We start from the raw sequence: 27,311 nt of genomic DNA on the forward strand, positions 1-27,311 counted from the left end.
ATTGTGCAACACAGGGTAATAGTCTAGAACAACGCATCTTGTCATTAGAGCTGCATAGAATGTTCTATTCATTCGTAAATAGGTTATTGAAGTCTCAAGAAACTTCGAGAAAACATGTGTCATACTTTTCTAGAAGCCTGGCCAGGCAAGGTATATAAAAAGATGGTGTAGAGTTGTTAGTGAGTGCTGCTAGTGAAAGTCGTTAGTAAAGTGCGTGAACTCATGTTTTGATTTTGTTGCGTTGGTAGTTGATTGACATGCTAAGATGGCAGTCTTCTTCGTAGCAGTTTTTTTTTAAGATAGCAGTTCATTAGTGTGTGTGTGTGTGTGTGTATAACGTATATATAATTTGTAAATAAAACCGTGTACACCATTGACAGCATCTCCTGTGTGCGTCTTCGTAGTTACGACAAGCATACTACACATGCGATGTCTAGTGACGAGGCACCATATTCTACAAGTACCTGCCACAGGATCTTCTGGACAACACTGTCGAAGCCCTTGATGTATTCAAGAAAGCATAGGAGAACGGGAACACAAAACTCTCTAAATTACCTACAGAACTTACCTGTCTGATGTTGAAAATTTGTGCGTTCGCCAAACCTGCTTGATCTATGTATGTGTGAGGCAATACGTAAGGCTTAAAATGTTTATTTGTATTGTTAAACGTGATTTTACTTGGATAGGATATGAGTGATATAGTAGTCTATGGTAATTCTAAATTAAACCATAAACAATATAGAAAAATCGAATTCAAATCAATTCAGAACAAATTTATTAAGAAAAATGTGGGATATCAATGTTGTGCTAAAAAACGAGCTCTAGGAAGAGGTATTCAGGTGGGATCAGAATCGTGAAACTGAAAACTGTGTACAAACAAAGAGGGCAATGGTTAAATAATAAAGTAATAATAATAATCGTACGGCGTCAGCTACCGTGTGCAGACATTTTAATTTGACGCCACCTGGCTGTCTGCTCGTCAATTTCGATGTTCCGCTTTACTCTAGTCCTACTAGAGGGCAGAGTAAAGCGAATCTCTCTTGGGCATCTGTGGCTGAGATTTAAAGCATTTTGCCCGGTAAACACCAAATGTGTCACCAGACATCTTTCACATGCCGACATCGTACGACATAGAGTGTCGAATTATTCCACCCTTCAAAAATCCGACTACCTCTGCCGCTATCTTGGGATCCGGAAGCCGACACTCTACCACTGATCCACAGAGACAGCTAAACTAGTGTCATCGACCCGAGGTGGTGCAACTCTTTTCAGGCACACCCCCATTGGATGGGAGCTGCACGTACCAATAATAAAGACACAAATGAAAGAGAAAACAAAGTTAATTTATTGACACGTTACATAACAAATACTAACGAGATTTAAAGTTGTCTTTATGTAGAAATACCGGATGAGCAGGATATGACTTGCCCGTTCACGTGCTGGGTCCACTCCAGCCATGATGTCGGCCGACAAGGCGATAATCCCGAGATTTGTGGGAACTGTGAAAGCATTATTAGTCCTGAAACTGCACTTAGACAGCAGTGTGCAAAGAGAGATACTGCTAATTATAGGCTTTATTCTATTAACGATTATTTATTTAATGTGGGCACAGAATCGGCTCTTGCTCACATGAGATTATTTAAAGATAAATTCCTTGAACTCGAAGGCATATTGTGATTTATAAATTAGTTAATAAATTTAGGGCAATGTTCGAGATAAGAAGCAAAGACGATGACGCACAGTGCTCGCAGAAGAAGATCTTAGTGACAAAGGAAGAAGATCTTAGTTACAAAGGAAGAAGATCTTAGTGACAAAGGGCATGGGCTAGAAAATTATTTCGCCGGCTTTCTCAGTAATTGGAGAAATTCCTGCAGCTCTGTACGAACGGTCACGAAGTTACTTGTCATTCGCCATTCGTCAAAGAATAAATTCATTTCCTCCGAGGGAATTAAGAAGAATTGCGGATAATTTCATTAGTCGATGCCCGAAATGTCAGGATAGTGAAGGAAAGCAGTTCCAATATCTCCTTGCATTACACGTTTGAGTAAGTTACATGCATTTTTAGGTTATTCTTTATTCCGAGACTCTAATATTGAAGTTGCAGTTTGGTAGAGCGTGGATTTGTGTTATTGGAACCATCTCATAATCTGCTCACGCGTAGTTGGCGGTAAATAGAGAGCGAGTGAGTTGGCTAGGTGGTTTGGGTCACGTAGCTGTAAGCTTGTAGTCGGGAGATGGTGGGTTCGACCGTCACCGTCGATTGCCCTGAAGATTTTCCGTGGTTTCCCACTTTAATACCCAACCGCTTCATTTGCGGTCCTAGCCCTTTCTTATCCTATCGTTGCCAAGAGATCAAATTAATGTTATTTGCTTTACGTCCCACTAACTACTTTTACGGCTTTCGCAAACGCTGAGGTACCGGAATTTAGTCCCGCAGGAGTTCTTTTACTGTAGTGGGACGTAAGGACCAATAACACTAGTAGATCAAACTGAATCGTTACGACGTTAAAAAGCGTGTAAGAAAATAACAAATAATAATGTGTAAAAATAAATTAAATTATCCTTAGACTCTGTATTCGTTGGTACATTTACCATGGTATCATATTGTGTCCACAGAATCTCAAATAATTTAAGAATGAACGGGAAGATGTGCGTAATTACATGAGTTCTCTATCATCTCTATCCACCGGGATGGATCCGAACAAAATCCAATCTCAAGTCCATCAGATCTTCTACACTCATGAAGTCATGTGAACGTGGGGCTACACACACTTGGTGCGCCATGGAACCAAGGCAATACATCGCTCACCAGGTCTGCACTTCACGTCCTGCAACAAATAATCAAGCAAGAAATGTCATTTTCAGACAAACATCAATTTATCAGATTTTACTTTCACATCTGGCTACCTGTAGCCTACTGCCCGTCGCTGACGGGTTGTTATACAAAGGTTACCAGGAAAAGCTTAGATACCACTCCTTTGACATGAAAGCCCTTGTGCCGAGCTGAATGGCTCAGACGGCTGAGGTACTGGCCTTCTCTCCCCAACTCAGCAGGTTCGATCCTGGCTGTCTGCTGGTAAGTTATTTGAAGGCGCTCAAATACGTCAGTCTCGTGTCGGTAGCTTTACTGGCACGTAAAATAACTCGTGCGGGACGAAATTCCGGCAACTCGGCGACCCCGAAAAGTATAAAAAAATTTAGTGAGACGTAAAAACAGTAACATTATTATTGAAATCCCTTGCCGTATGCCCAAACGGTATATTTCCGGTCAAGGAATTACGTAGGAAAATAAATGTAATAGTCGCGATTATATCTGTTATTTAATCCATTTACCCTCCAGGGCTGGTTTATGTCCCGGACTCTGCGAGGGATCCGATCTCTACCGCCTAGAGGGCAGTGTCCGGAGCGTGAGACATTTGATCGAGGATGCAGCTAGGAAGGAGGACCAGTACCTCGCCCAGGCTGCCTCACCTGCTATGCCTAATGGTGGCATTGTGGGGGATGGGAAGATGGGAAGGGATAGGCAAGGAAGCTACGACCGTGGCTTATGTTTGGTACCATCCTGACATTTGCTTGGAGAAGTAAAAAACCACGGAAAACCACTTCTAGGATGGCTGAGGTGACAATTGAACACACACACACCTACTCAGTTGACCTCCCGAGGCTGAATGGACCGCATTGCAGTCCTCGTGAACACTTTCCAAATTTCATGGCAGAGCCAGGACTCGAACCCGGGCCTTCAGGTGTGGTAGCTAACCACACTGACCACTACACCACAGAGGTGGACTTCTGTTATTATACCTCGTACAATTAAAACGCATGAAGTTTAAAGGATCAGAAATTATATTTTGCATAACCTTCATTTTTATTACTTTTAAGAAGGAAGCCGACTCAGTACAACTTTTATTCAATTTCTGTTACAGCTGATAAGTACGGAGACCAAGCGAGTTAGCCGTACGGTTAGCGGTTCACAGCTGGGAGCTTGCATTCGGGAGATAGTGGGTTCGAACCTCGCTGTCGGCAGCCCTGACGATAGTTTTGTGTGGTTTCCCATTTTCACACCAGGCAAATGCTGGGGCTATACCTTAATTAAGGCCACGGCCACTTCCTTCCCACTCCTAGCCCTTTCCTACCCTATCGCCGCCAGTGCTATGTAAAGCCGATCGTAAAGAAATTAACGGAGAAATTAAGTATTCCCGAATTTGATTTGGTGTGCCCCTTTTCAATAGGTCTAACTGTTTAGCCAGCGTATTCACTTTTAAGGGTCGTCGCCATAAGACCTGTCTGTGTCGGTGCGACGTAAAGCAACTAGCAAAAAAAAAAAAAAAAAAAAAAACTTTTAAGGGCTCGTGCTGCAAACCAAATTCCGCCTTGCTCAATGTTTTATGACTACCTGATAGCTGCCTCTGTAGATCAGTGGCAGAGTGTCGGCCTCCGGATCCCAAGATAGCGGGTTCAAACCCGGCAGAGGTGGTCGGATTTTTGAAGGGCGTAAAAATGTCCATTCGACACTCAATGTCGTACGATGTCGGCATGTAAAAGATCTCTGGTGGCACATTTGGTATTCACCCGACAAAATTAATTAAATCTCAGCCATAGACGCCCAACAGAGTTTCGGTTTACTTGGTCTGCCATCTAGTGGGCCTAGAGTAAAACGGAACGTCGAAATTGACGAGCAGACAACCAGATGGCGTCAAATTGAAATTCTGCACAAGGTAGCTGAGGCCATACGATGATTATTATTATTATTATTATTATTATTATTATTATTATTATTACCTGATTTCCTGATCTAACATATAACATTAACGTACCGCATTCTATGAATAGGCCTATATGTTTACATGTCCGGCTCCATGGCTAAATGGTTAGCGTGCTGGCCTTTGGTCACAGGGGTCTCGGGTTCAATTCCCGGCAGGGTCGAGAATTTTAACCATCATTGGTTGATTTCTCTGGCACGGAGGCTGGGTGTAGGCCTGTGTGCTTCATCATTATTTCATCCTCATCACGACGCGCAGGTCGCCTAAGGGAGTCAAATGAAAAGATCTGCACCTGGCTAGCCGAACATGTCTTCGGACACTCCCGGCACTAAAAGCCATACGCTATTTCATATTTTATGTTTGCATGACTTACTTACGCACTCCTAGAGTATAATGTAGACCTACTTAAGGTTCATGTTCCTTTACACGTTAGCATAGCAACGAAACTTGTTCTGATGGACTGCATATCCATATGTGGCTGGGAGGCGTGAACAGTCTTAAGGAAAATAATGGATAGGAAAATCATTGTGAGATACGAGGTTTTGCCCGAACAGTAACGATATTTTCAAAAGGGGACCAATGTCCGAAAATGCATGGTTTGGGCTCTGTGGGGCGTCGAAGTTCAACAAAGCCTTGGATTTTGTGAAGAAACTTCCGCTAACCCAACAATAGCATCACATCGTGCCCTAAATTACAAAAGAGGGTCGAATTGTTGACCTCAACTTCGTTTCAGAATCTCTATCGGTGGTATAGATACTGATGCACATGATCCAAGGCTTATGGTTGTTTGCGCAGTATTTCACTCGCCCTGCCTCGAGGTTTCATGTTAAATATTAAATTATAATTTCAGGAAACCTTTAAGTATAAGAAATAACGATGGGAAAAATCCCACTTGTGTACTTACGCTGTTTTGCTTTGATCCCCTATTTCAAAACTCTTCAGCTTTAGGAATTTTCAATTTTACCAGGAATCTCTGGGATATTCTCCGGTGCCACGTTTTAAGTTTCTAAGATTAAGTTTCTAAGATTAAGTTTCTAAGATTAAATTTCTAAGATGCCTGATAGTGCCTCATTAATTGATGGCTATTTTCATTTGCATACCTACCATTAGACATCACTAACTTTTGACTGCCAGATATTAGTCCTTGAAAATCTTTCAACGTAGCCACCCTGCGTTATCGCATTGCAGAAGTAATTTCAAGCTCAGAATTCCACTCACCGAACAAGGATCGAAGGGTCTTGCAGTGAGCTCCATGTAGCCTGGAGGATCAGTTGACGACAGCGGGATTTGTCGGATGCAGCTCAACATGGGAGGTGTAACACAAGAACAGTAATAGGGTAAAGTAGGGTTGAATAGCAATTTCTGGCCAACACTCAACTTCAACGCCCCAAATCGACACAATCTAGGCTCTGCAACAAACATTTAAGGGAAAAAATATGTTAAACAGTCGAAAAACCTTTCAAAGTTCAAGTGATCGCAAACTACACTTCTTAATTTTACAAGTTGCTTTACGTCGCACGGACACAGATAGGTCTTATGAAGAAGATGGGATAGGAAAGGGCTGGGAGTAGGAAGGAAGTGGCCCTCAACTTAATTAATATACGGCCCCAGCGTTTGCCTCGTGTGGAAATTGAAAACCACGGAAAACAGCCTTCAGGACTGTCGACAGTACGGTTCGAACCTACTATCTCCAGAATGCAGGCTCACAGCTGCGCGCCCCAACAGAACTACCAAATTGTTTTCATTCATCCTCTGAAGGGGGAGGCGGGCCTCTTAGGGCGGTTGGTGGCCGTGGCCTGTAGTAAGAACTGTGCCGGCATCCACCTTAGTGCAGGAGAAAGGAAAACCACGGAAAAACATTCTCAGGACAGCCGCCGGTGTGGACCATCCCCTTTCCGTTTCCCGAATAGTCTACAGAAACGTAGAGCCGCGGTAGAGCCGTGGCCACCGTCCTCTACTCGGTTGATCGGTCGGAATGCAGAGCTGTTGGATCACGGACCAGCCGTGGCCACTTGTAGGCCGGAGCCTACTCTGCAACCGCCCACGACGAACACAATCAAGCGTCTTATATTCTGCGCTAGGTTTTGAAAAGGGAAGAATATGCCGTAGATCCTTGCAAATAAAAAAATACCATACTTTGCACGAGAGTTCTTTGTTCATAATTGTTTTATTCTTTCGGGTATAAAAATGCCAAGAGAAGCAGCACAAAAATGTGCCCATGATTTCCTTCACGTTTGGAGTTTTCTTTACTTCATATTCACCTAATGGTATCTCAACCAAGTATTGACCCTTGTTTTTATAGAAACCACCAGTCGGTGTTACTCCTTAAACCTGCACTACTTTGAAGATACGCGATTCACTATAATTATTGACTCTAACCTCTTAGCTACGCTTGTCTGTGGCGTATATTTAAGTAATAAAGCGATGATAAAAGACCAGTAAAGTCTTACCTGGTAGCCGCCACATAGTGAGGAGCCCCTATCCTGTCAATAAATATACATTCCACAGGCATATTAATAATAATGCATATTTAAATAACGGATTGTAAATGTTATTTCGACTATTACGATCGCCGTATCTACAGCACATTTCCCTACCTTACATACTGCTGTTCGCCTCGAGCTCGTCCTCGCCGCATCACGCACTCCGCTCACCTGTGCTCTACCAGTGTGATTACGTCATCCTCGCTGCACTTCGCCGTTGCCTGTGCGCTGCGTGTACACGTGACCTCATGTTTCTCAAACTCAATGGCTTGTAGCCTTCTCTACTTTTCTGGAATATTCTATTCCACTATATATTGCCCACTCCGCTTCTCCACATTTGAGTCGGGTTTTCATAGCGGAGTGGTAGAGTGCCAAAGTACTCTGCCCCTTGTAAATCATGTCTATTCCATCTGGACTCTGTCTTCAAGCTATTTGGTGAGCAAGATTTATTGTAATTTATCTTCATTTGGACTTTAAATTTTCATCCGGCCTCTTTCCAGTTCAAATTTTCTTCATTCGAGTTGGTATGCTACATTTTAAAGCTCATAGACTGCATCACTATACGAACATGCGCTACGGACAATTATGAATTATTTATAATCATTTCAGATGTCTTCTTGTACCTATGTAAAAATAGGTAAATCTTGGAATACCCGGTGAAGAAAATCCTTTCCCCGCCCTATCCTTATGTCACTTCCCTTCCCCCTTTCTTTTGTCGTTCTTTTCTCTCTGATCTTTACTCCTGCTGTCCTATTTAGTTTTTGTACTTATTGTACGTTGGTAAATTATTTATTAGGCTTTCTCCTTATGCATTTTTGGATATTCAATTTGTAAATGTGGCACACTTTTCGGATTTTTCTCTACTCTGGTATATTCATCTTTCACCATTTGTTATAAATTTATCTTCGATTTTATTTATCTTGTTGTTATGTTTTATCGTTAAATATATATTCTATACACATCGTTATCTTTTTGGGCTTCCTATTGGCCTAGCTCCTTCTCACTGTGCGTTTCCTTGGTTTAAATCATTTATTATTATTATTATTATTATTATTATTATTATTATTATTATTATCATTATTATTATTATACATACATACATTATCATTATAGACTGTTATGCCTTTCAGCGTTCAGTCTGCAAGCCTCTGAGAATTTACTAAACGTCGCCACAATCCTCGATTTGCAACTAGTGTTGTGGCCTCATTTAGTTCTATACCTCTTATCTTTAAATCGTTAGAAACAGAGTCTAACCATCATCGTCTTGGTCTCCCTCTACTTCTCTTACCCTCCATAACAGAGTCCATAATTCTCCTAGGTAACCTATCCTCCTCCATTCGCCTCACATGACCCCACCACCGAAGCCGGTTTATGCGTACAGCTTCATCCATCGAGTTCATTCCTAAATTAGCCTTTATCTCCTCATTCCTAGTTCTCTCCTGCCATTGTTCCCACTTGTTTGTACCAGCAATCATTCTTGCTACTTTCATGTCTGTTACTTCTAACTTATGAATAAGATATCCTGAGTCCACCCAGCTTTCGCTCCCGTAAAGCAAAGTTGGTCTGAAAACACACCGATGTAAAGATAGTTTCGTCTGGGAGCTGACTTCCTTTTTACAGAATACTGCTGACGCAACTGTGAGCTCACTGCATTAGCTTTACTACACCTTGATTCAATCTCGCTTACTATATCACCATCCTGGGAAAAAACACAACCTAAATACTTGAAATTATCGACCTGTTCTAGATTTGTATCACCAATCTGACATTCAATTCTGTTGAATTTCTTACCTACTGACATCAATTTAGTCTTCGAGAGGCTAATATTCATACCATACTCATTGCACCTATTTTCAAGTTCCAAGATGTTAGACTGCAGGCTTTCGGCACAGTCTGCCATTAAGACCAAGTCGTCAGCATAGGCCAAACTATTTACTACATTTCCACCTAACTGAATCCCTCCCTGCCATTTTATACGTTTCAGCATATGATCCATGTAAACTACAAACAGCAAAGGTGAAAGATTACAGCCTTGTCTAACTCCTGTAAGTACCCTGAACCAAGAACTCATTCTACCATCAATTCTCACTGAAGCCCAATTGTCAACATAAATGCCTTTGATTGAATTTTATAATCTACCTTTAATTCCATAGTCCCCCAGTATAGCGAACATCTTTTCCCTCGGTACCCTGTCATATGCTTTCCCTAGATCTACGAAGCATAAACACAACTGCCTATTCCTCTCGTAGCATTTTTCAGTTACCTGGCGCATACTGAAAATCTGATCCTGACAGCCTCTCTGTGGTCTGAAACCACACTGGTTTTCATCCAACTTCCTCTCAACGACTGATCGCACCCTCCCTTCCAAGATGCCAGTGAATACTTTGCCTGGTATACTAATCAATGAGATACCTCGATAGTCATTGCAATCCTTCCTGTTCCCTTGCTTATAGATAGGTGCAATTACTGCTTTTGTCCAATCTGAAGGTACCTTACCAACACTCCACGCTAATTTTACTACTCTATGAAGCCATTTCATCCCTGCCTTCCCACTATACTTCACCATTTCAGGTCTAATTTCATCTATTCCTGCTGCCTTATGACAATGGAGTTTATTTACCATCCTTTCCACTTCCTCAAGCATAATTTCACCAACATCGTTTTCCTCCTCCTCATGAGCTTGGCTGTTTGCAACACCACCATGATGATTTCCTTTTACATTGAGAAGATGTTCAAAATATTCCCTCCACCTCTCCAGTGATTCCCTGGGATCTATTATGAGTTCACCTGAATTACTCAAAACACTGTTCATTTCCTTTTTCCCTCCCTTCCTAAGATTCTTTATTACTGTCCAGAAAGGTTTCCCTGCTGCTTGACCTAGCCTTTCCAGGTTATTACCAAAATCTTCCCATGACTTCCTTTTGGATTCAACAACTATTTGTTTCGCTCTGTTTCTTTCATCTACGTACAAAACCCTGTCTGCCTCGGCCCTTGTTTGGAGCCATTTCTGATAAGCCTTCTTTTTACGTTTACAGGCTGTTCTCACTTCATCATTCCACCAAGATGTTCGCCTTTTCCCATCTTTACACACAGTTGTTCCTAGGCATTCCCTTGCTGTTTCTACTACAGCATCCCTGTATGCCACCCATTCACTTTCTATATCCTGAACCTGCTTACTGTCTACTGTTCGAAACTTCTCACTAATCATATCCATGTACTTCTGTCTAATTTCCTCGTCCTGGAGATTTTCTACCCTTATTCGTTTGCAGACAGATTTCACTTTCTCTACCCTAGGCCTAGAGATACTTAGTTCACTACAGATCAGATAGTGGTCTGTATCATCGAAAAATCCCCGAAAAACCCGTACATTCCTAAAAGATTTCCTGAATTCAAAGTCTGTTAAGATATAGTCTATTATGGATCTGGTACCCCTAGCCTCCCATGTGTAGCGGTGAATAGCCTTATGCTTCAAGAATGTATTCGTAACAGCTAAACCCATACTAGCACAGAAGTCCAGCAAACGCTTCCCATTCCCATTAGCTTCCATATCTTCCCCACATTTACCAATCACCCTTTCGTATCCTTCAGTTCTATTCCCAACTCTCGCATTGAAATCGCCCATTAGCACTATTCTATCCTTGCTGTTGACCCTGACCACAATGTCACTCAATGCTTCATAAAACTTGTCCACTTCATCCTCATCTGCACCCTCACATGGTGAATACACAGACACAATTCTTGTCCTAATTCCTCCCACTGACAAATCTACCCACATCAGTCGCTCATTTACGTGCCTAGAAACTATGTTGCGTGCAATGGTATTCCTGATAAAGAGCCCTATCCCAGACTCTGCCCTTCCGTTTGTAACACCCGTCAAGTACACTTTATAATCTCCTATCTCTTCCTCCTTATCTCCCCTCACCCGAATATCACTTACTCCTAGCACATCCAGATGCATCCTCTTTGCTGACTCAGCCAGTTCTACCTTCTTTCTTCCATAAGCCCCATTAATATTGATAGCTCCCCATCGAATTCCATTTCGTTCGCCAAGTTGCTTCCAAGGAGTCCCTCGCCTGTCAAATGGGAGTGGAACTCCATTACTCCCATAGGTCCGAGGCTTGCTTAAAGTGTTCTGAGCTCGGTAAATTCATGAAGCAGGATGCTGCCCTACTTGCACATAGTCCAAGTGAGGATCTCTCCTCTAACGGGTTATGGACCACCGGTGAATTGTATAGTCATAGCCGCCTGAGCACAAGGAGGGCCACGACTCAGAATATGTCCGAGATGCCCACTTCCATTCCATAACAACAGGTAACCCGACTCTCAGGACCACTTACTAGGCCACTCAGCCGTTGCCCATGGTTCACGAACTAGGACGTGACTACAGTAACCCACAAACATGAACCATTATTATTATTATTATTATTATTATTATTATTATTATTATTATTATTCACATTATCTATTTCACTACTATACTTTGGTACACTGAGCTTTCTACGGTACTGCTAATATCTTATTATACTCCGCTCTACGAACTTCAAATTACCTATCACTATTGTATAATAGTACACCACCCACTATAGTATGATAGCAGAGGTCCTAACTCCCTACACGACATCAGACGTATAAAATCCTTCACTTTCAACCACCAAAACAAAACAAGAAGGTGAGTTGCCAACTGTCCACCATTTTAAGATACGGTTAGCTTGCCACAACACAGAGAAAGACACGATCAGCTCTGATGCCTCGAACCACAGTCAAACCAAACCCCATGGCACAACAGCCCCGAAGGGCCATGGCCTACCAAGCGACCGCTGCTCAGTCCGAAGGCCTGCAGATTATGAAGTATCGTGTGGTCAACACGACGAATCCTCTCGACCGTTATTCTTGGATTTCTAGACCGGGGCAGCCATCTCACCCTCAGATAGCTCCTCACTTTGTAATCACGTAGGCTGAATGGACCTCGAATCAGCCCTCCGTTCCTGGTAAAAAAACCCGGAACTGGCCGGGAATAGAACCCGATAAAACGCAGACACGTTACCCCTACACCGCGGGGTCGGCACCACAGTCAAACACCGGTTCTGTTTCTCAGGCGTCAGCAGCTCTTACGGAAATAAGATATAGGTGAAAGTCATTTTTGATCTCACAGCCCTTGTCCGGCTCCAAGGCTAAATGGTTAGCGTGCTGCCTTTGGTCCAGGGGGTCCCGGGTTCGATTCCCGGCCGGGTGGAGATTTTAACGGCCATTGGTTAATTCCGATGGCTCGGGGACTGGGTGCGTATGTCGTCCTCGTCATGAAAATTCATCATAGGAAGGACCCCACATTTACAGACGTGCAGGTCGCCTATACGGCGTCAACTCGAGAGACCTGCATCAGGCCTCTTCGGAGGCCACCCGCCATTATTATTCTTATTCTTATTATTATTATTATTATTATTATTATCTCCGAGCCCTTCATTTCATTACGCACCATGCAGTTCGTGAGCTCAGGAAATATTAAGCTATACATCTTCACACCGGCTTCTAACTCACTCACTCACTCCTGTTCACTTCGTTTCCACTCTGTAACAGCTGCTGGTGGCTTTCTGAAATCGTCGAGAGCTGCTCCATTCTCTTGTCGTTTACGAAAGATTAAGAGGTACTTGCAATCCATTTCTCTGCTCATCTTCAATGTTTAACTTTTTGCGAAACTCCGGTGTGTTTGTTGCTATATTTCACGAATGCGGTATTCCGCGATTTTCATTTAAGATTTAATTGACGCGTCAGAAGTGGTTGAGTTGTCTGACACCAAGAACAGCGTCCCAACGCAACGAGAACCGAAGCTGTACTAAATTAAAGCGCGTGACGCATGGCCATTTAGACACATTTATCGATCGTACGCTATCAAGGCCCGATGACGTCACAGGCGAGTGGGAGTGGTATCAAATGAAAGAGCATGTCCTGAATAAAGAAACGATGCACGCAGCGCGCGCACTCACATATGTTACGTCGGCTATAACGACGACGAAGTTATTCATTTTCTTACAGGAATCGCCGACAGAGAAGTATTCTACATCAACATAGCATTAGCAGTGAACAAGTACTTATTTTTTATCATTCTTAACAACTACCTCATAATAAGAAGAAAAACGGGAACAGGAAAGTAAGATAGTGAGAGCATTGGCAATGTTTAAAGAAGGATTATAACCCAATCCTGGTAATTACAGGCCTCTTTGTATCACGTCCTCTTTCTCAAACATAAGTGAAATAGTTGTGAAAGTACAAGTTATGAATTTTTTACGAAAATACACTTATTCTTCTTCTTCGTCTCCTTCAAATTTCAGTATGATTACCTTCCAAAACATAGCATCTGTTCAGGTGCATAAAAATGATGTAACAACCTTTTTATAGAAATCATTAGATAATGAGGAATCAGCAGCAAGACATTTTATTGACCTCACTAAGGCATTCGACACTGCTGATCATGCATGCCTTATTACTAGAGCCCGGAAGTTAGGCAAAGTGCAGTTTTTTTGAAATCTGGATTGATATTTCGAAGTCCCAAATAAAGATAAACATGTGTTCGTACATTTGGGAACGGTTGAACCAGTTATTATTTTGCTTTTCTTTTGACTAGTTTAGCTCCCCTTGCCGATTCTTGAGTTATTATGTAGTGTCTATATTTTCTGCTATTATGTAGACATATTAATCAGCGGAAAGAAAATATAGGTCTATGTATTGTACGAATAATAAAGATAACAATCTACATTAAACCTTAAAGCTTACATTAAACCATTTCTATTATTTTAGTTAAATGAAGCCTCGCTGATTTCTGAAAATACGGATGGAAATACATAAAAAATACACAAATTATTTTAGTTCCAATTTTTATAATTTTTAAATGTTATTTTCATTATTTTACGACCTTTCTCCTAGATGTTAAGTGCGTATTTTCCTGCCTATTGTAGTGAAGTGCAGTTAGGGGCGCGCGGCTGTAAGCTTGCATCCGGGAGATAGTAGGTTCGAATCCCACTGTCGGGATCCCTGAAGATGGTTTTCCGTGGTTTCCCATTTTCACACCAGGAAAATGCTGGGGCTGCACCTTAATTAAGACCCCGGCGCTTCCTTCCAACTCCTAGGCCTTTCATATCCCATAGTCGCCATAAGACCTAGCTGTGTTGGTGCGACGTAAAGCCACTAGCAAAAAAACTGTCCAATGTTGGAAAAATCACTTGGGCAACTAACGGACTGTGACTCAACGTCAAGAAGACTGAGTACCTGGAGTATGAAGAGCAATGTAATGAGTCCATTAACATCAACGGCATTGATCTTCCTACAAGAAATATAAGTTCAAATATTTGAGATAGATTATCGTTTCAGAGTGCGATACACTTCCAATGAAAAGAACAGAGTATGAAACATGGATGAACTGGCGTCAAGTTACGTGAGTTCTATTGGACCGCAATATCCTGTTGTACTTGAAATCAGAGATTTATAGAACGGTCGTTCATCTAGTAGCACTGTACGGGACAGAGTGCTGGCCACTCACACAAAAACAATCATGAACATCTCCATGCAATGGAAAGGAAGATGCTTCGATGGCCATTGTGACTCGCTCAGTTGGACCACATAAAATAACAGGATGTCAGAGCGGCATTTGGAGTGACTCCATTTACTGATAAAAGAAGGAAGACTCCTATGAGATGATATGGCCATGTACTGTGCAGCAGACAGCGCTGAGAACCGTCGATCACTGGGGCGGCCAAGGAAGTTTTGGCTTGATGCAGCAAGGGCAGCTATGAGCTTAGTAGACATCACTCCTGTTGTCACCGAAGAATGGAACGCAAAGTGCAGAAAAACGGACCATGCGATTACGCTGGATAAACGCTAGGGAGGAGGAGAAGATTAAGAAGACAGTAGTCCTAAGGATGATTCTAATCTCGATTTACTGGTAAAAACTAAAATCACACTTTGTGCAATGGTGAAACTATTAAAAGATGAAGTAAACTCGTGTCCTCATCCCAAGGTGGTGCAGCTCTTTTCAGGTACACCCCCGATGGAGGTGAGCTGCGTGTACCATTTCAACCAAATACCAACATTCCTGCCATTGTTAAATTTCTGCCAATACCGGGAATCGAACCCGAGCCCCCGAGGACGGCAGCTAATAACACTAACCGTTACGCTACGGAAGCAGATAAAAGACGAAGTAATACTTCAGTAGGGACAATTCAGAAATTAAAGATATCGTTTGTTTTTTTGGTTTCTTTTGCAAACTTTTTTCCAAACATTAAAATTTCGCTCACTTCAGGTGGCTATTATAACTGGCGGCACATAGGACATTCGCTAGTCATGACAAAGCCTTGTCGCGCCTAGAATTGCATCAAAAGTCGGTGGAGCTCTCCACAGGATTAAAATCGAGCAACACTGTCTCTACAGAAACCCCAAAGATTGAGCAGATATGAAATGCGGAAACCCGCCATCGGAAAGACGTGATCGAACGACTTATAGGGCTAGCTATTAGGCTATTCAGCTTTTGGCTGAACGGTGTCTTCCGTTAAGAGGATCTTCAGACAAGCAATTTACCACAACAATGAGAATTTATTAAAATTCATCTAATTATTTGGATACTTTGATTGAATGTTAGAATAAAATATAAGGAGAAGAACTCGTGGTGAAAATAAGTCCCATCATTATCCGGGGAAAACATGAAAAATACATTGTCCATATACAAATTACAAACAAAATAGTGTATTTACTGAAAGCTGCTAAATAATACATTATAATTTTGGATGAACACCAGATATTTCTGGGGTTGAGCAAATGACAATTATTGTGCATTTTGTTAATTCTACGGATGATGATACTCATGGTGTGAAAATTAGTGAACATTTTCTTGGCTTTATACGTGTAAGAAATCCTCTGGTTTCTGGCTTACAGGGGTTGCGTTAAAATACCTTTAGAGGACATTAGGAGTCAGAGGTATGATAATGATTCGAATATGACAGGCAAGAACATATGAATGCGAAATCGGATTTTATAAACGAACCCTAGGGCATTTTATGTTCCCTTGTGAATGACGCTTGAAAAGAATTGCAATATTTCACTTTTTAATTCAGTGGAAATACTTATGATTTCCTTTCTGCGCCAACCCGACGTTGGGGCGACCTTGAATAGTCATATATCTGCTCTAACGTTGAAATCAACAAGATGGTAGAACTAGGAATGACGTTATCACTACTCTTCAGTATAACATAGGCCTATCGGATGCCTACGATGCACTGGTTGAAATTTACGAAAATGAAAGTACGACACAGACAGAATAGTTACACATGAGTAAACATCGGATTTGTATTAAAATGTACGATATGTAGACCTCTAAAACCGACAAGGAAGTACGTTTAGAGGTGAAATGGGATGAATTAAAAAGTTTAATAGTGCATATATATGCATAATTGCATATATTTGAGATTAGTGCATATATTTCAAATTTCAAATTTATTGTGCCTGTTTTCGGCTTTTATTGAGCATGTTTCATAAGTAATGCTCAAGAAAATGTAAAGTAATTAATGCCGTGAACTCTTTAGGCAATAAAACGGTTCAAAGGGAACTGTCACCTATCAAGACACGTTTCCAAATCATACCAGAATCAATCAAGAAGTTAGAAACACATGGGTTGCGTCTTGGTTAAGTGTGGACTGGACGGTATCCCAAGAAACGTCCGGCATATCCTTAAACGAAATACGGGTTACGACTTCATGGTAGCTATGAACAAATATTTGGCTGGTAATGATAATGTGGATCTACCAGAATGTTTTACACCTATACTCGCTCCCTGTCACATTTGTACATGTAGCGATTTATTCTCCTCACTGAAGCTAGTTTTAACTGAGAAACGCCACAGATTTATACCAGAAAACTTGGAGAAGACTGTTGTAGTAATAATGTAAAGCAAATTATGGATAGAAAAAGTAGGGCATGCAGTGTAAAATGAAAAAGGAATGTGTATTTAAGTGTGTTTTTTCACATTTGTGTTTTTCTCACCATTTTCTTACAACCTTAGTAATTGATTTAACACGTGCATTAATTACCACACTGTGTCTTATTCACGAGATGTGTGCATATTGTTATAACAGTGAATACTCTCTCACAAACTATGGACGAATTGCTTGTATTAGTGGAACAGCCGCAGCTGTAATTAGTTTCATTTTTTTGTTTTGTAATTCAGTTGTTTATTCATTATAATGATTGTGTATTAGTGTGGGTAAATCGCGTGAGTCCAATAAATGAATGTTATGTTCATATTTCACACAAGTGTTTAATAGCATGAAAATAAGTGCGTATTTCACCACTTTTTGCATCCTAGTTCCATGTTTATATTGGTGCCATACAGCATATAGATCTGATGTCTAGTGATCAGTGCTCCAAGCTGTGCGACTATCCTAGTCATGGACAGACTAGGGGCATCGATTTTGTCGATTTCAAAGACGAACCGAAAGTGGTCTCAACGTTGGTGAAACCTGGATATAGACCACACCAATCGAAACGTTCAAACCCATACATGAGTATGGTCTCGCGCCCAACGTAGGCCTAAGTGTAGTGCGAAGAATGTTGCTAATGCAACCGGTAACAGTGGCAAGAGGAGTAAGAATTTTTTCAAAGCTTCTGCTACTAAAATGTTTTCAGGTAAAGGTAACGCCGTCTCTCAGGCCGGGAGATTTGTTGCTGTGAAGGAGATGCTCGGAGAAGGTGAGGCGGTAGAGGTGGGATGCCTCGTTGAGTCCGAGGGAAAAACCGACCCTGGAGGGTAAACAGATAAAGAAGAAGAAGAAGTGTCAAGGGCTACAGGTATTTCAAGGAGTGCCATTAAGAGAATGAGAGAGGTGTTTTTCCAAGAGAAAAAGTCAGTTAGTACTCCCAATGAGAATTTAAACAGGCCTGGATGACTTTGGCACGTATTTACGAACCTTAGCATTAAAAAGAAGCGAGAGCGGCCTTGAAGTGCATAAACCTATGGACTGTAGGAATCAGTAGCGTAGCCTGGATTGACCGTATAGGGGGCGGGGTTAGAGTTACAAAAGTGTATACGGACAGTGATACAAGTAAATTATGTTGATATTCTTATTGCAGTACCGGTACAATACAAAAATCTTACAATAAAATACAGAACAAGAACAGTATGATCAAGGTGAACAGTTTTACACCGAATGGTATGTTCAGATTACAATCTAAAATCCAACCATCGAGGCTCTTAGAAAATAGATTCAAGAGATCTGTTGGTTTTACAATTATCTCTCTGTGAATATTCAAAACAACAAACCCACTGACTCGACTTTCACTTGTTTATTGTCACTTACTGTTTATTTTCTATTGTGAAAATTCCATGGGTGTGGTGGGGAGTAACCCCTCCTTGGCTATGCCCCTGCTAGTATTGCGTAAATTTCCTAAAAAAATACATTTACTGTGTCTAGTCAACACTAAAAGAAATCAAATCTGGAGAGAACCAGGCCGGCCCCACGGTGGAGGGGTAGCGTGTCTGCCTCTTACCCAGAGGCTGCGGGTTCGAATCCCGGCCAGGACAAGAATTTCTTTCTCGGATCTCAGAGCTTGTTCGAGGACCACTCGGCCTACGTGATTAGAGTAGAGGAGCTATCTGATAGCGAGATAGCGACCCTGTCTAGTAAGCTAAGAATAACGGCCGAGAGTATTCGGCGTGCTGACCACACGACACCTCATAATCCGCATGTCTTCGGGCTGAGCGGCGGTCACTTGGTAGGTCATGGCCCTTCGGGACTGTTGCGCTATGGGGTTTGTTTGGGGGTTTGAGGGAAAGAGCCCACGTCAGTATGTCTTCTGATTACCTTCTTACCTGTTATGCTATAATAGTCCTGTTCTCTTACTCGCTGGGTTTGTTTGGGGGTTTGAGGAAAACAGCCCACGTCATTGTGTCTTCTGTTTACCTTCTTACCTGTTATGCTATAATAGTTCTGTTCTCTCACTCGCTGCAGCCACAGACCTTCGCGACGCCATAGATTGATGGTGCTAATATACATCGATTCTTAGTTCTCAGAATTCCCGGTAACAGATAGCGTTGTGATGTCTGTGAGGGAGTATCAGACCACTTCCGCAAGCTCATGTTGACTGCATTAGTTCAACCAAAAGCACAAAATTCGGGGGGTTTAAAACTTGAAAGTAACTCTTGATGGCACGTAAGAGATAAATACGATATGTGGACATTAATTTGGGAGAATTCTAGTCTTATTATTTAGTTCTCCTGTACATGTTATGTGCTTAAAGCCTATTTAAATGTTGCCGATTTTTTATTAGAGTATTTTCAACAAAGAGACTGCGACAGAATTCGATCCTTCGAACTTGAGCATAGAAATGGAGTGTTTAACTACTACCAACTACATGTCTCCTCCTGAGGGAGCAATAGTTTGGTGTTTCCCCGCATAGCGCTGCAAGAATATAATCGGCGTGCTTCGGAAAACTTCGGTGAGTTTGCCGCCGCGTAGCGCAGTAGGAAGTTGAATGTTTCTTCGAGCACAAGACGACACATAACCAAGGTAATAAGATTAAGATTCAACCATGCCTGTACTCGTGAACATTTATTTAGAATAAAGGTGATCAAATCGAATATTTGTGAATGTGGTAAACTAGTCGGTACAACAAACCATTTTTTTCAATGTGAGAAATTCAGTCACCAACGGAACAAATGTATTCAGAAATCAATGAAATTAGGTTTTCCACTGCCTTTAAATGTGTTTTGCCTCTTATACGTAGGTCGAGTCACGGTCGAGTCATTTCATGGCAACTTCTTTTTCTCGCGAACAGGAGACAACACGGAAAATCTAATATATGCATTTGGAAACGTACGGTATGTACTTGCGTATGATGCCACTAGATGGTGTATGTAAACAACAGTGTGGGTCTAAGCATGCCACCAAGTTCAGTGTGTGAGTGAGAGAGTCACAAAAAGGAAGTCAACAAGCAGGAGCAACGATCGTATATTAAAATAGCAGTTCTCCACGGAAGAAATGCACACCAATACCATGCAGAGCTGCGGGAAGCGTAAGGTGGACAACGGGGTGCTAACAAAGAGGACATCGTAACAGCATTTCGGAGAGAGGTGTCACACGTTAGCGATACACATGCAGTGAATGGTATTCAGCGCCTGCCCCACCGCTGGCAACGCATAGTGGAAACCGTGAGTGATTATTTCGAAGGTCTGTAACCAGTGGAGACCTGTCCTTTATACGTAGTCTTGTGTATTTGCTGTCTATACCATAATAAAACAATGTTTACCAATGGCCTGTGTTCTGTCACTTTCCTCCGAGAATCTCCTGAAGTCAGAATTTGTCTTCAGGCACTATGCATAAGTACATGCCCTGTATTTCCAAATGCATATCTTAGATGTTCCGTGTTATCTCCTGTTCGCGAGAAAAAAAATAGATGCCATGACTTATGACTCGACCCTCGTATAATTCTACAGTTCAACTGGGAGAATCAATGGTTCATTTCCTTCAAGAAAGCAAACTAACAGTATAAATCTACAGCAGTAATATAATTAAAAACATCCTTTATATGTGATTCGGTCTTGTATGATAGTTAAACGCCGTGATAAATCACACTGGCGAGAAGATATAGTAACCTGTATCCCCCTGTATTTTTATCCCACTGTTTTACTATATCGACTTTCATAGATATGTACTTTAAACAGCATAACAAGATATTCAGAATGGCCCTTAATGTAAGAACTGTAAATATTAAAGAGGTTCAGTGGCTGGACGGAGGCTGTATATGCGTAGTCCAATAACGATCAAGAAGAAGAAGAAGTCATTCTTCGAAGGAGCAATGCGGTTAGGGGCGCGCAGCTGTGAGCTTGCATTCGGGAGTTCGAACCCCACTGTCGACAGCCCTGAAGATGGTTTTCCTTGATTTCACACCAAGCACATGCTGTGGTTCTGCCTTAATTAAGACCACGATCGCTTCCTTCCCACTCTTAGCCCTTTCCTATACCATCGCCGCTATAAGACCTATCTGTGTTGGTGCGACGTAAAGCAATTATTGTAAATGTATACACCTACACTATGGAGTATTTTCATTTCTACTAGGACGTGAACTTTCCAGTTGCAACTGTCTGACTTGTATGAATTCTTCTTGTATCACTGTGTGATACATTTATTTACCTTTATTAAACGTCATAGAAATATCACTTTTCTACATAAAACGCAATTTTTTAACTTTCTAATGTGATTTTATGGAGAGTCCGAGATCTTGGAGCGAAGCGAGACTTCGTCTCTACAGCAACGCAAGTGTTACGAGTCGCCTGCATCTTCGAATAATCCACTGAATTGGTGGTAATGATGACATAAGGCTGAAAAAGAATTTGCTTTTGTGCGCAAGTTATTCTCGTAACAGGCCTACCAAGTGGAATCGTGCTGAGGAACGGAGGGATAACCTGATATCTAGCGGCACTATTTGAACTGCTGCTCTGGTTATTTTCGTACAGAGTTATGGGTCAAAACATGAAACAATTGCTCCCTCAGGAGCTAGACTCTAGTGTACCAACTTCACTACACAGGTACGACTGCTTTTATTATTATTATTATTAGTAGTAGTAGTAGTAGTAGTATTAGTATTATTATGTTTCTTCTCAACCTACTTTTTGTAGCTCACCGTGTGGATGTGGATCAGTGCAATACTGCTGACATATGGATCTTGGTTTAAACCCGGCAGAAGTCGTCAAATTTTAGAATAGCAACAAAAATTCCTTTCGACACTCTCTGTCATCATTTGAAAGATTTTTCAACATTTTTACAGTTATTCAGCCATTTTCTCCCTCTAAAGTGGGCCATTTCCCAGCAATTGCATTTCGCCAGAAGATATAAAAAATGTAATATACTGAATGAATATAAACGAGTTACTTACGAATGATTTTGTTGTCCTTCATCCTCTTCATTTCTGCAACTCCAGTGACACGATCTTCCTCAGTAGCTACAATACACGAAGACAAAATTTTCTGAAATTAACAATTTTTTTCTTTCAAATAGTCAAATTGACTTTTAAACTGTTTAACTGATAAACAATCAAAGTTTAGTTTTTATAAACCCGAACAGTCTGTATTAAAGAAGCCCTAAAATTGTGTTTTTTAATATGTAATCAAATTGTTACAAAAATAACGAAGACAATTCAAAATATTTCTTCCTGAAATAACTTTTTATTTTTTAGAAATGTGAAAGTCTATTTTAACATTTTTTCAGAATTCGGACTATGAAATATAATCTTGTTGTCTTATCATACTAGGAATTTGGAGTAACTTTCTTGGCCGGCCCCTTTGAGTGGAATCTTATTTTCTCCTGACACCAACAGCATTAGGCTGGCGAGGCCTAGGAATTCTTTAATTCTTGTTCTGTATATGCCGGAACTAATTCTGATAACTGCAATTACGATTGCTATAAATTTCACGAAAGTCAGAGTACCAAACTTTTGCCCTGAGAAAGGATTCATGAACGTGCAAGTAAATTTACTTACATGGATTATTCATATTAGACTCTCTTAAAAACCAACCGAATAAGCTAGGACTCAGTCCCTTGACTGTAGATGTAAGTGTTTCTACCTACTACGTCCCGAATTCTTCTTCCACACAAAGCAAAACTATGCAAGAAAAACTCCGGAAACACCTACCCTAGGCGAGAGTGAGGTTAGAACAGACAAAACACTTATAGGCTACAAAATTGCAATTGTTCATGGAACACAGCAACTTATACACTATTACACTTCTGGATGGTTAAAGCAGATATGAGAATTTAAATTCGTTTTTAAGGACCTTTTCTTTAGATACAGTAAGAACTCAGAGCCGGATCTCAAGATAGCGGGTTCAAACCCAGCAGAGGTAGTCGGATTTTTGAAGGGCAGAAAAAACCATTCGACACTCCATGTCGTACGTTGTCGACATGTAAAAGATCTCTGGTGATACGTTTGGTGTTTACTCGACAAAATTCATTCAATCTCAGCCATAGACGCCCAAGAGAGTTTCGGTTTGCTCGGTCTGCCATCTAGCGGGCCTAGAGTAAAACGGAACGTCGAAATTGACGAGCAGACAGCCAGATGGCGTCAAATTGAAATGTTTACACACGGTAGCTAAGGCGATATTATTATTATTATTATTATTATTATTATTATTATTATTATTATTATTATTATTATTATTATTATTATTATTAATATTATTATTGGCATATTAAAAGTTCAGTTAAACTCATAGAAGAAATTAAGAGATCAAAATCAAATGTACATAAATAATAATTCTCTCTTTCAATAAATGAACCTCAAATTGATAACAATTAGTTTATTGACATCTATCGAATCGTTTCCAAGAGACATCTGTATGGAATATGGCGTCGACAAGTTAAGGATTCGATGTATCAAAAGGGGTAAACTGACTCAAGACCTATGAAATTACCAGAAATAAAATAATTTCTCTAATGTATGATGAGATGAGGCCTCTTTGATAAAAGAGCCTTCTTATGTCTCTCAGTCATGGCCATCCATCAGTACTTCACACCACAGCCTGTACGGTTGCTAGGTATAAATGATTTCGTGTGGCTATTTCTAGCCGAGTGCAGCCCTTGTAAGGCAGACCCTCCGATGAAGGTGCGCGGCATCTGCCATGTGTAGGTAACTGCGTGTTATTGTGGTTGAGGATAGCGTTATGTGTGGTGTGTGAGTTGCAGAGATGTTGGGGACAGCACAAACACCTGGCTCCCGGGCCATTGGAATTGACCGATGATGGTTAAAATCCCCGACCTGGCCAGGAATCGAACTAGAGACCCTCCGAACCGAAGGTCAGTACGCCGACCATTCAGGCAACGTAGATAGGTAACATACGGCGACAAATTTTGTATCGTTAATTTTGTGACACAATTTTCAGATTTCTTCCAGCCATAAGACATATTTATGTCAAAAGAATGTGAATGGGGGCAGGTAAGGCACTTTTCTGCAGAGTTTTCATGACAAACTCTAGCTTAGTGGTTGGTAACCTACCGACATGGATGGCTAGTTATATAGTTATCGTACCATCCCAAACCAGTCAGCGCATGCGCTTCAGTAAGTCGTATAACTTATATTATTGGTCTTACGTCCCACTAACTACTTCTTTTTACGGTTTTCCGAAACACCGAGGTGCCGAACTTTTGTCCCGCAGGAGTTATTTAACGTGCCAGTAAATATACCGACACGAGGCTGACGTACTTGAGCACTTCCAAATACCACCGGACTGAGCTGGGATCGAACCCATCAACTTGAGCTTAGAAGGTCAGCGCTCAACCGCCTGAGCTACCCAGCCCGGTATGTAAGTCGTAAGGTTCTATGTGGTTATAATTTGTAAGGCTGAAGTCTGAGAAGTGTTATGTTAGCACAGTCCAAAATCTATTCGAATCCCTCATTCTAAAGATATAGCACGGTAAGGTTTTAAAAAACTGGGTAATTTTCGAAATATCCTACACCGTGTAATTTCTGTCCTAATTGCCCTAAGTCTCCGGCAATGAAACCGTTATATTGGGCATAAGATTCAAAATTTTATGTGAAGCAAATCAAGAAATTCTCACATTTCCGACCCCGGAATAACTTTGTCCCTAACGGTCGTGGGGCATTCATTATGGTACCATAATCTTGGACTTACAGAGAACTTTCTAACGGTCCCCTACATGAAGAGACTGAATTGATATTTGATCAAATCACTGGTTTTTCAAAAATATTTGCAACTTCAAATATGGGTCTCTTCCGTGTCGTATTATTCTTTTGTAATTCAAACCATTATGTTATGTAAATGTAAGGCGTCCAATGCTCTATCATTAGACATCTTCACCATCTTCGTACCGAATGTCTGTTGGTTTCGTAATTACTAATAGCTAACTAAATGATACACTTCGAAATCGTCACTTTTTAAAATCTCCTCCACCGCTCTGTATTTTGGGAGGGGTATAGTGAACGACATAAAAAATTTGGGAATTTAAAATATGTGTTTATCTCAACTCATACTACTATATGCACAGCAATGAAACTGTCTAAATGAAGCATATTCTATGTTTACTATGAAAAAATGACGTATGGCTGTTAGAGCTCGCCAGATGCAGGTCTTTTGATTTAACTCCCGTAGACAACCTGTGCGTCGTGATGAGGATGCAATTATGATGAAGACGACACATACACTCAGCTCTCGTGCCAGCGAAATTAACCAATTATGGTTAAAATTCCCGACCCTGTCGGGAATGGAACCCAGGACCCGTGTGACCAAAGGCCAGCAAGCTAACCATTTAGCCATGGAGCCGGATATGGTATGTTTTCTATGCAAGCACATAACTCAGAATTAATTTTCACATTTTCAAAGCCGGGTTGAGTGGCTCAGACGGTTGAGGCGCTGGCGTTCTGATCCCTGTGTGGCATGTTCGATCCTGGCTCAGTCCGATGGTATTTGAAGGGGCTCAAACACGTCAGCCTCGTGTCGGTAGATTTACTGGCACGCAAAGAACTCTTGCGGGACTAAATTTCGGTACCTCGGCGTCTCCGAAAACCGTAAAAGTAGTTAGTGGGACCTAAAGCAAATAACATTATTATTATTATTATTATTATTATTATTATTATTATTATTATTATTATTATTATTATTATTATTATTATTATTATTATTATTATTATTATTTTCAAACATAGGTTTTGATCGTTAGGACTAGACTCACGACATCGCCAGCCGTTGGGACAGCAGTGATGCTCTGAGTCATAGATCGGTGCACATCCCTGGGCTATGTACTCTGGGTAATGCAGCTCCATACCACAGTAGATATCCACACACCAGGGTTCAGTAATGGAACCTGAAACATACAGAGTTCTCAGAAATAAGCGGCATCATTGAACGTGCTCGTTTCTTTCAACAAGCTATTACTAGTACGGTACCTTTCTCTCCGTATTTCCTAGACAACAGATTTTAATCGTACTCCTAAAGCATTACCCATAGGGCGAGTTTTGCTGAAATACTACTTTTCTTCTGGCTCACGGAGGAAAGCAATAGCAAACTACGTCGCTCCTCATCTTGATTTTAACGTCTCATTTTAGCACAGCCTTTGTGTTTACGATACCCTTTGTTGACTCTGTTTAAGGACCCAACCAGCTCGCGGACTTACGACTTAAGTAGAGTCATGTCTAAAATGTTACAATTTTTGACGAAAAAAATCTAAATTTCAATTTTAACCATAAAAATCCCCCAATTTCTCCTCTTTCAAACCCCGTTATCATTTTGTCCTAACGCCATCTTTAAAGCTCTAAATGCCAGATTTAAAGGGTAGGGGCACGGCTTGTATCGAGCAGGCATACACCAATTTTTCTCACGTTATCACACAATATTGGACTCCAAGTTCTTTCGGACTACCATTTCAATAATTCCACTGGAACATATTTACCATGTAGCCATTCTTAAATCACTTGCAGATTTAGCACACCTGCGAGGCGATCTGATCGGCTAACTTCAGCAGCTGATAAAATAACAACGGCGCTAGGTATCGAATACAAATTTTCGAATTTTTATTTTTTTATTTTTTTGCTATTTGTTTTACGTCGCAACGACATAGATAGGTCTTACGGCGACGGTGGGACAGGAAAGGTGAAAATGAGAAACCACGGAAAACCATCTTCAGGGCTGCCGACAGTGGGGTTCGAACCCACTATCTCCCGGATGCGAGCTCACAGCTGCGCGCTCCCAACCGCACAGCCAACTCGCCCGGTGAATTATTTAATAGTATGGCCAATCCTCTAACGCACATATACCCAGTTTACGCAGTTTACGACCACCCTGTATACTCTTTGTAATACACACACATATATATAGTAAAATAAAATATGCTCTAAGCCAGAATATGCAAAACATTCCTTGGACACTGCTTTCTCCCTTTTGCTAGGGCTTCAAAACCCACTTATGCCCGAAACTTTTTTTCTCATCAATTTTGATCATTTATGCTTATTTAAAAAAAAAGACTCTAACATAACAATTAGTACAAATTTTAAATTACTGCATATTCTGTGTATATTCTGGGTC

The 27,311-nt window shown here is 41.1% G+C and overlaps 1 protein-coding gene across 1 annotated transcript; it reads right to left on the bottom strand.

Annotated features, from left to right (window-relative positions):
• Positions 1 to 880: 880 nt before the first annotated feature.
• On the bottom strand, positions 881 to 26,087 carry LOC136879197 (uncharacterized). The gene is made up of 4 exons (XM_067152990.2): positions 25,963 to 26,087; positions 22,154 to 22,219; positions 5,979 to 6,169; positions 881 to 2,828 (listed from the first exon to the last, which is right to left on the bottom strand). Exons 1-4 carry the CDS (start codon positions 26,051 to 26,053, stop codon positions 2,763 to 2,765), a joined length of 414 nt encoding a protein of 137 aa, XP_067009091.2. The 5' UTR covers positions 26,054 to 26,087; the 3' UTR covers positions 881 to 2,762.
• Between the last annotated feature and the right edge of the window lie 1,224 nt (positions 26,088 to 27,311).

This window comes from Anabrus simplex, chromosome 8 (genome assembly GCF_040414725.1).
Source record: "Anabrus simplex isolate iqAnaSimp1 chromosome 8, ASM4041472v1, whole genome shotgun sequence".
NCBI classification, from domain to species: domain Eukaryota; kingdom Metazoa; phylum Arthropoda; class Insecta; order Orthoptera; family Tettigoniidae; genus Anabrus; species Anabrus simplex.

What these genes read in the sequence shown, in the direction of transcription:
- LOC136879197 (XM_067152990.2), bottom strand. Translation starts at nt 26,053, where the DNA reads ATGGAGCTGCATTACCCAGAGTACATAGCCCAGGGATGTGCACCGATC. An exon ending in GAAGGACAACAAAATCATTC is followed by an intron (nt 6,170 to 22,153) that starts GTAAGTAACTCG and finishes TGTTTGTTGCAG; the next exon opens with AGCCTAGATTGTGTCGATTT. An exon ending in GACCCTTCGATCCTTGTTCG is followed by an intron (nt 2,829 to 5,978) that starts GTGAGTGGAATT and finishes TATTTGTTGCAG; the next exon opens with GACGTGAAGTGCAGACCTGG.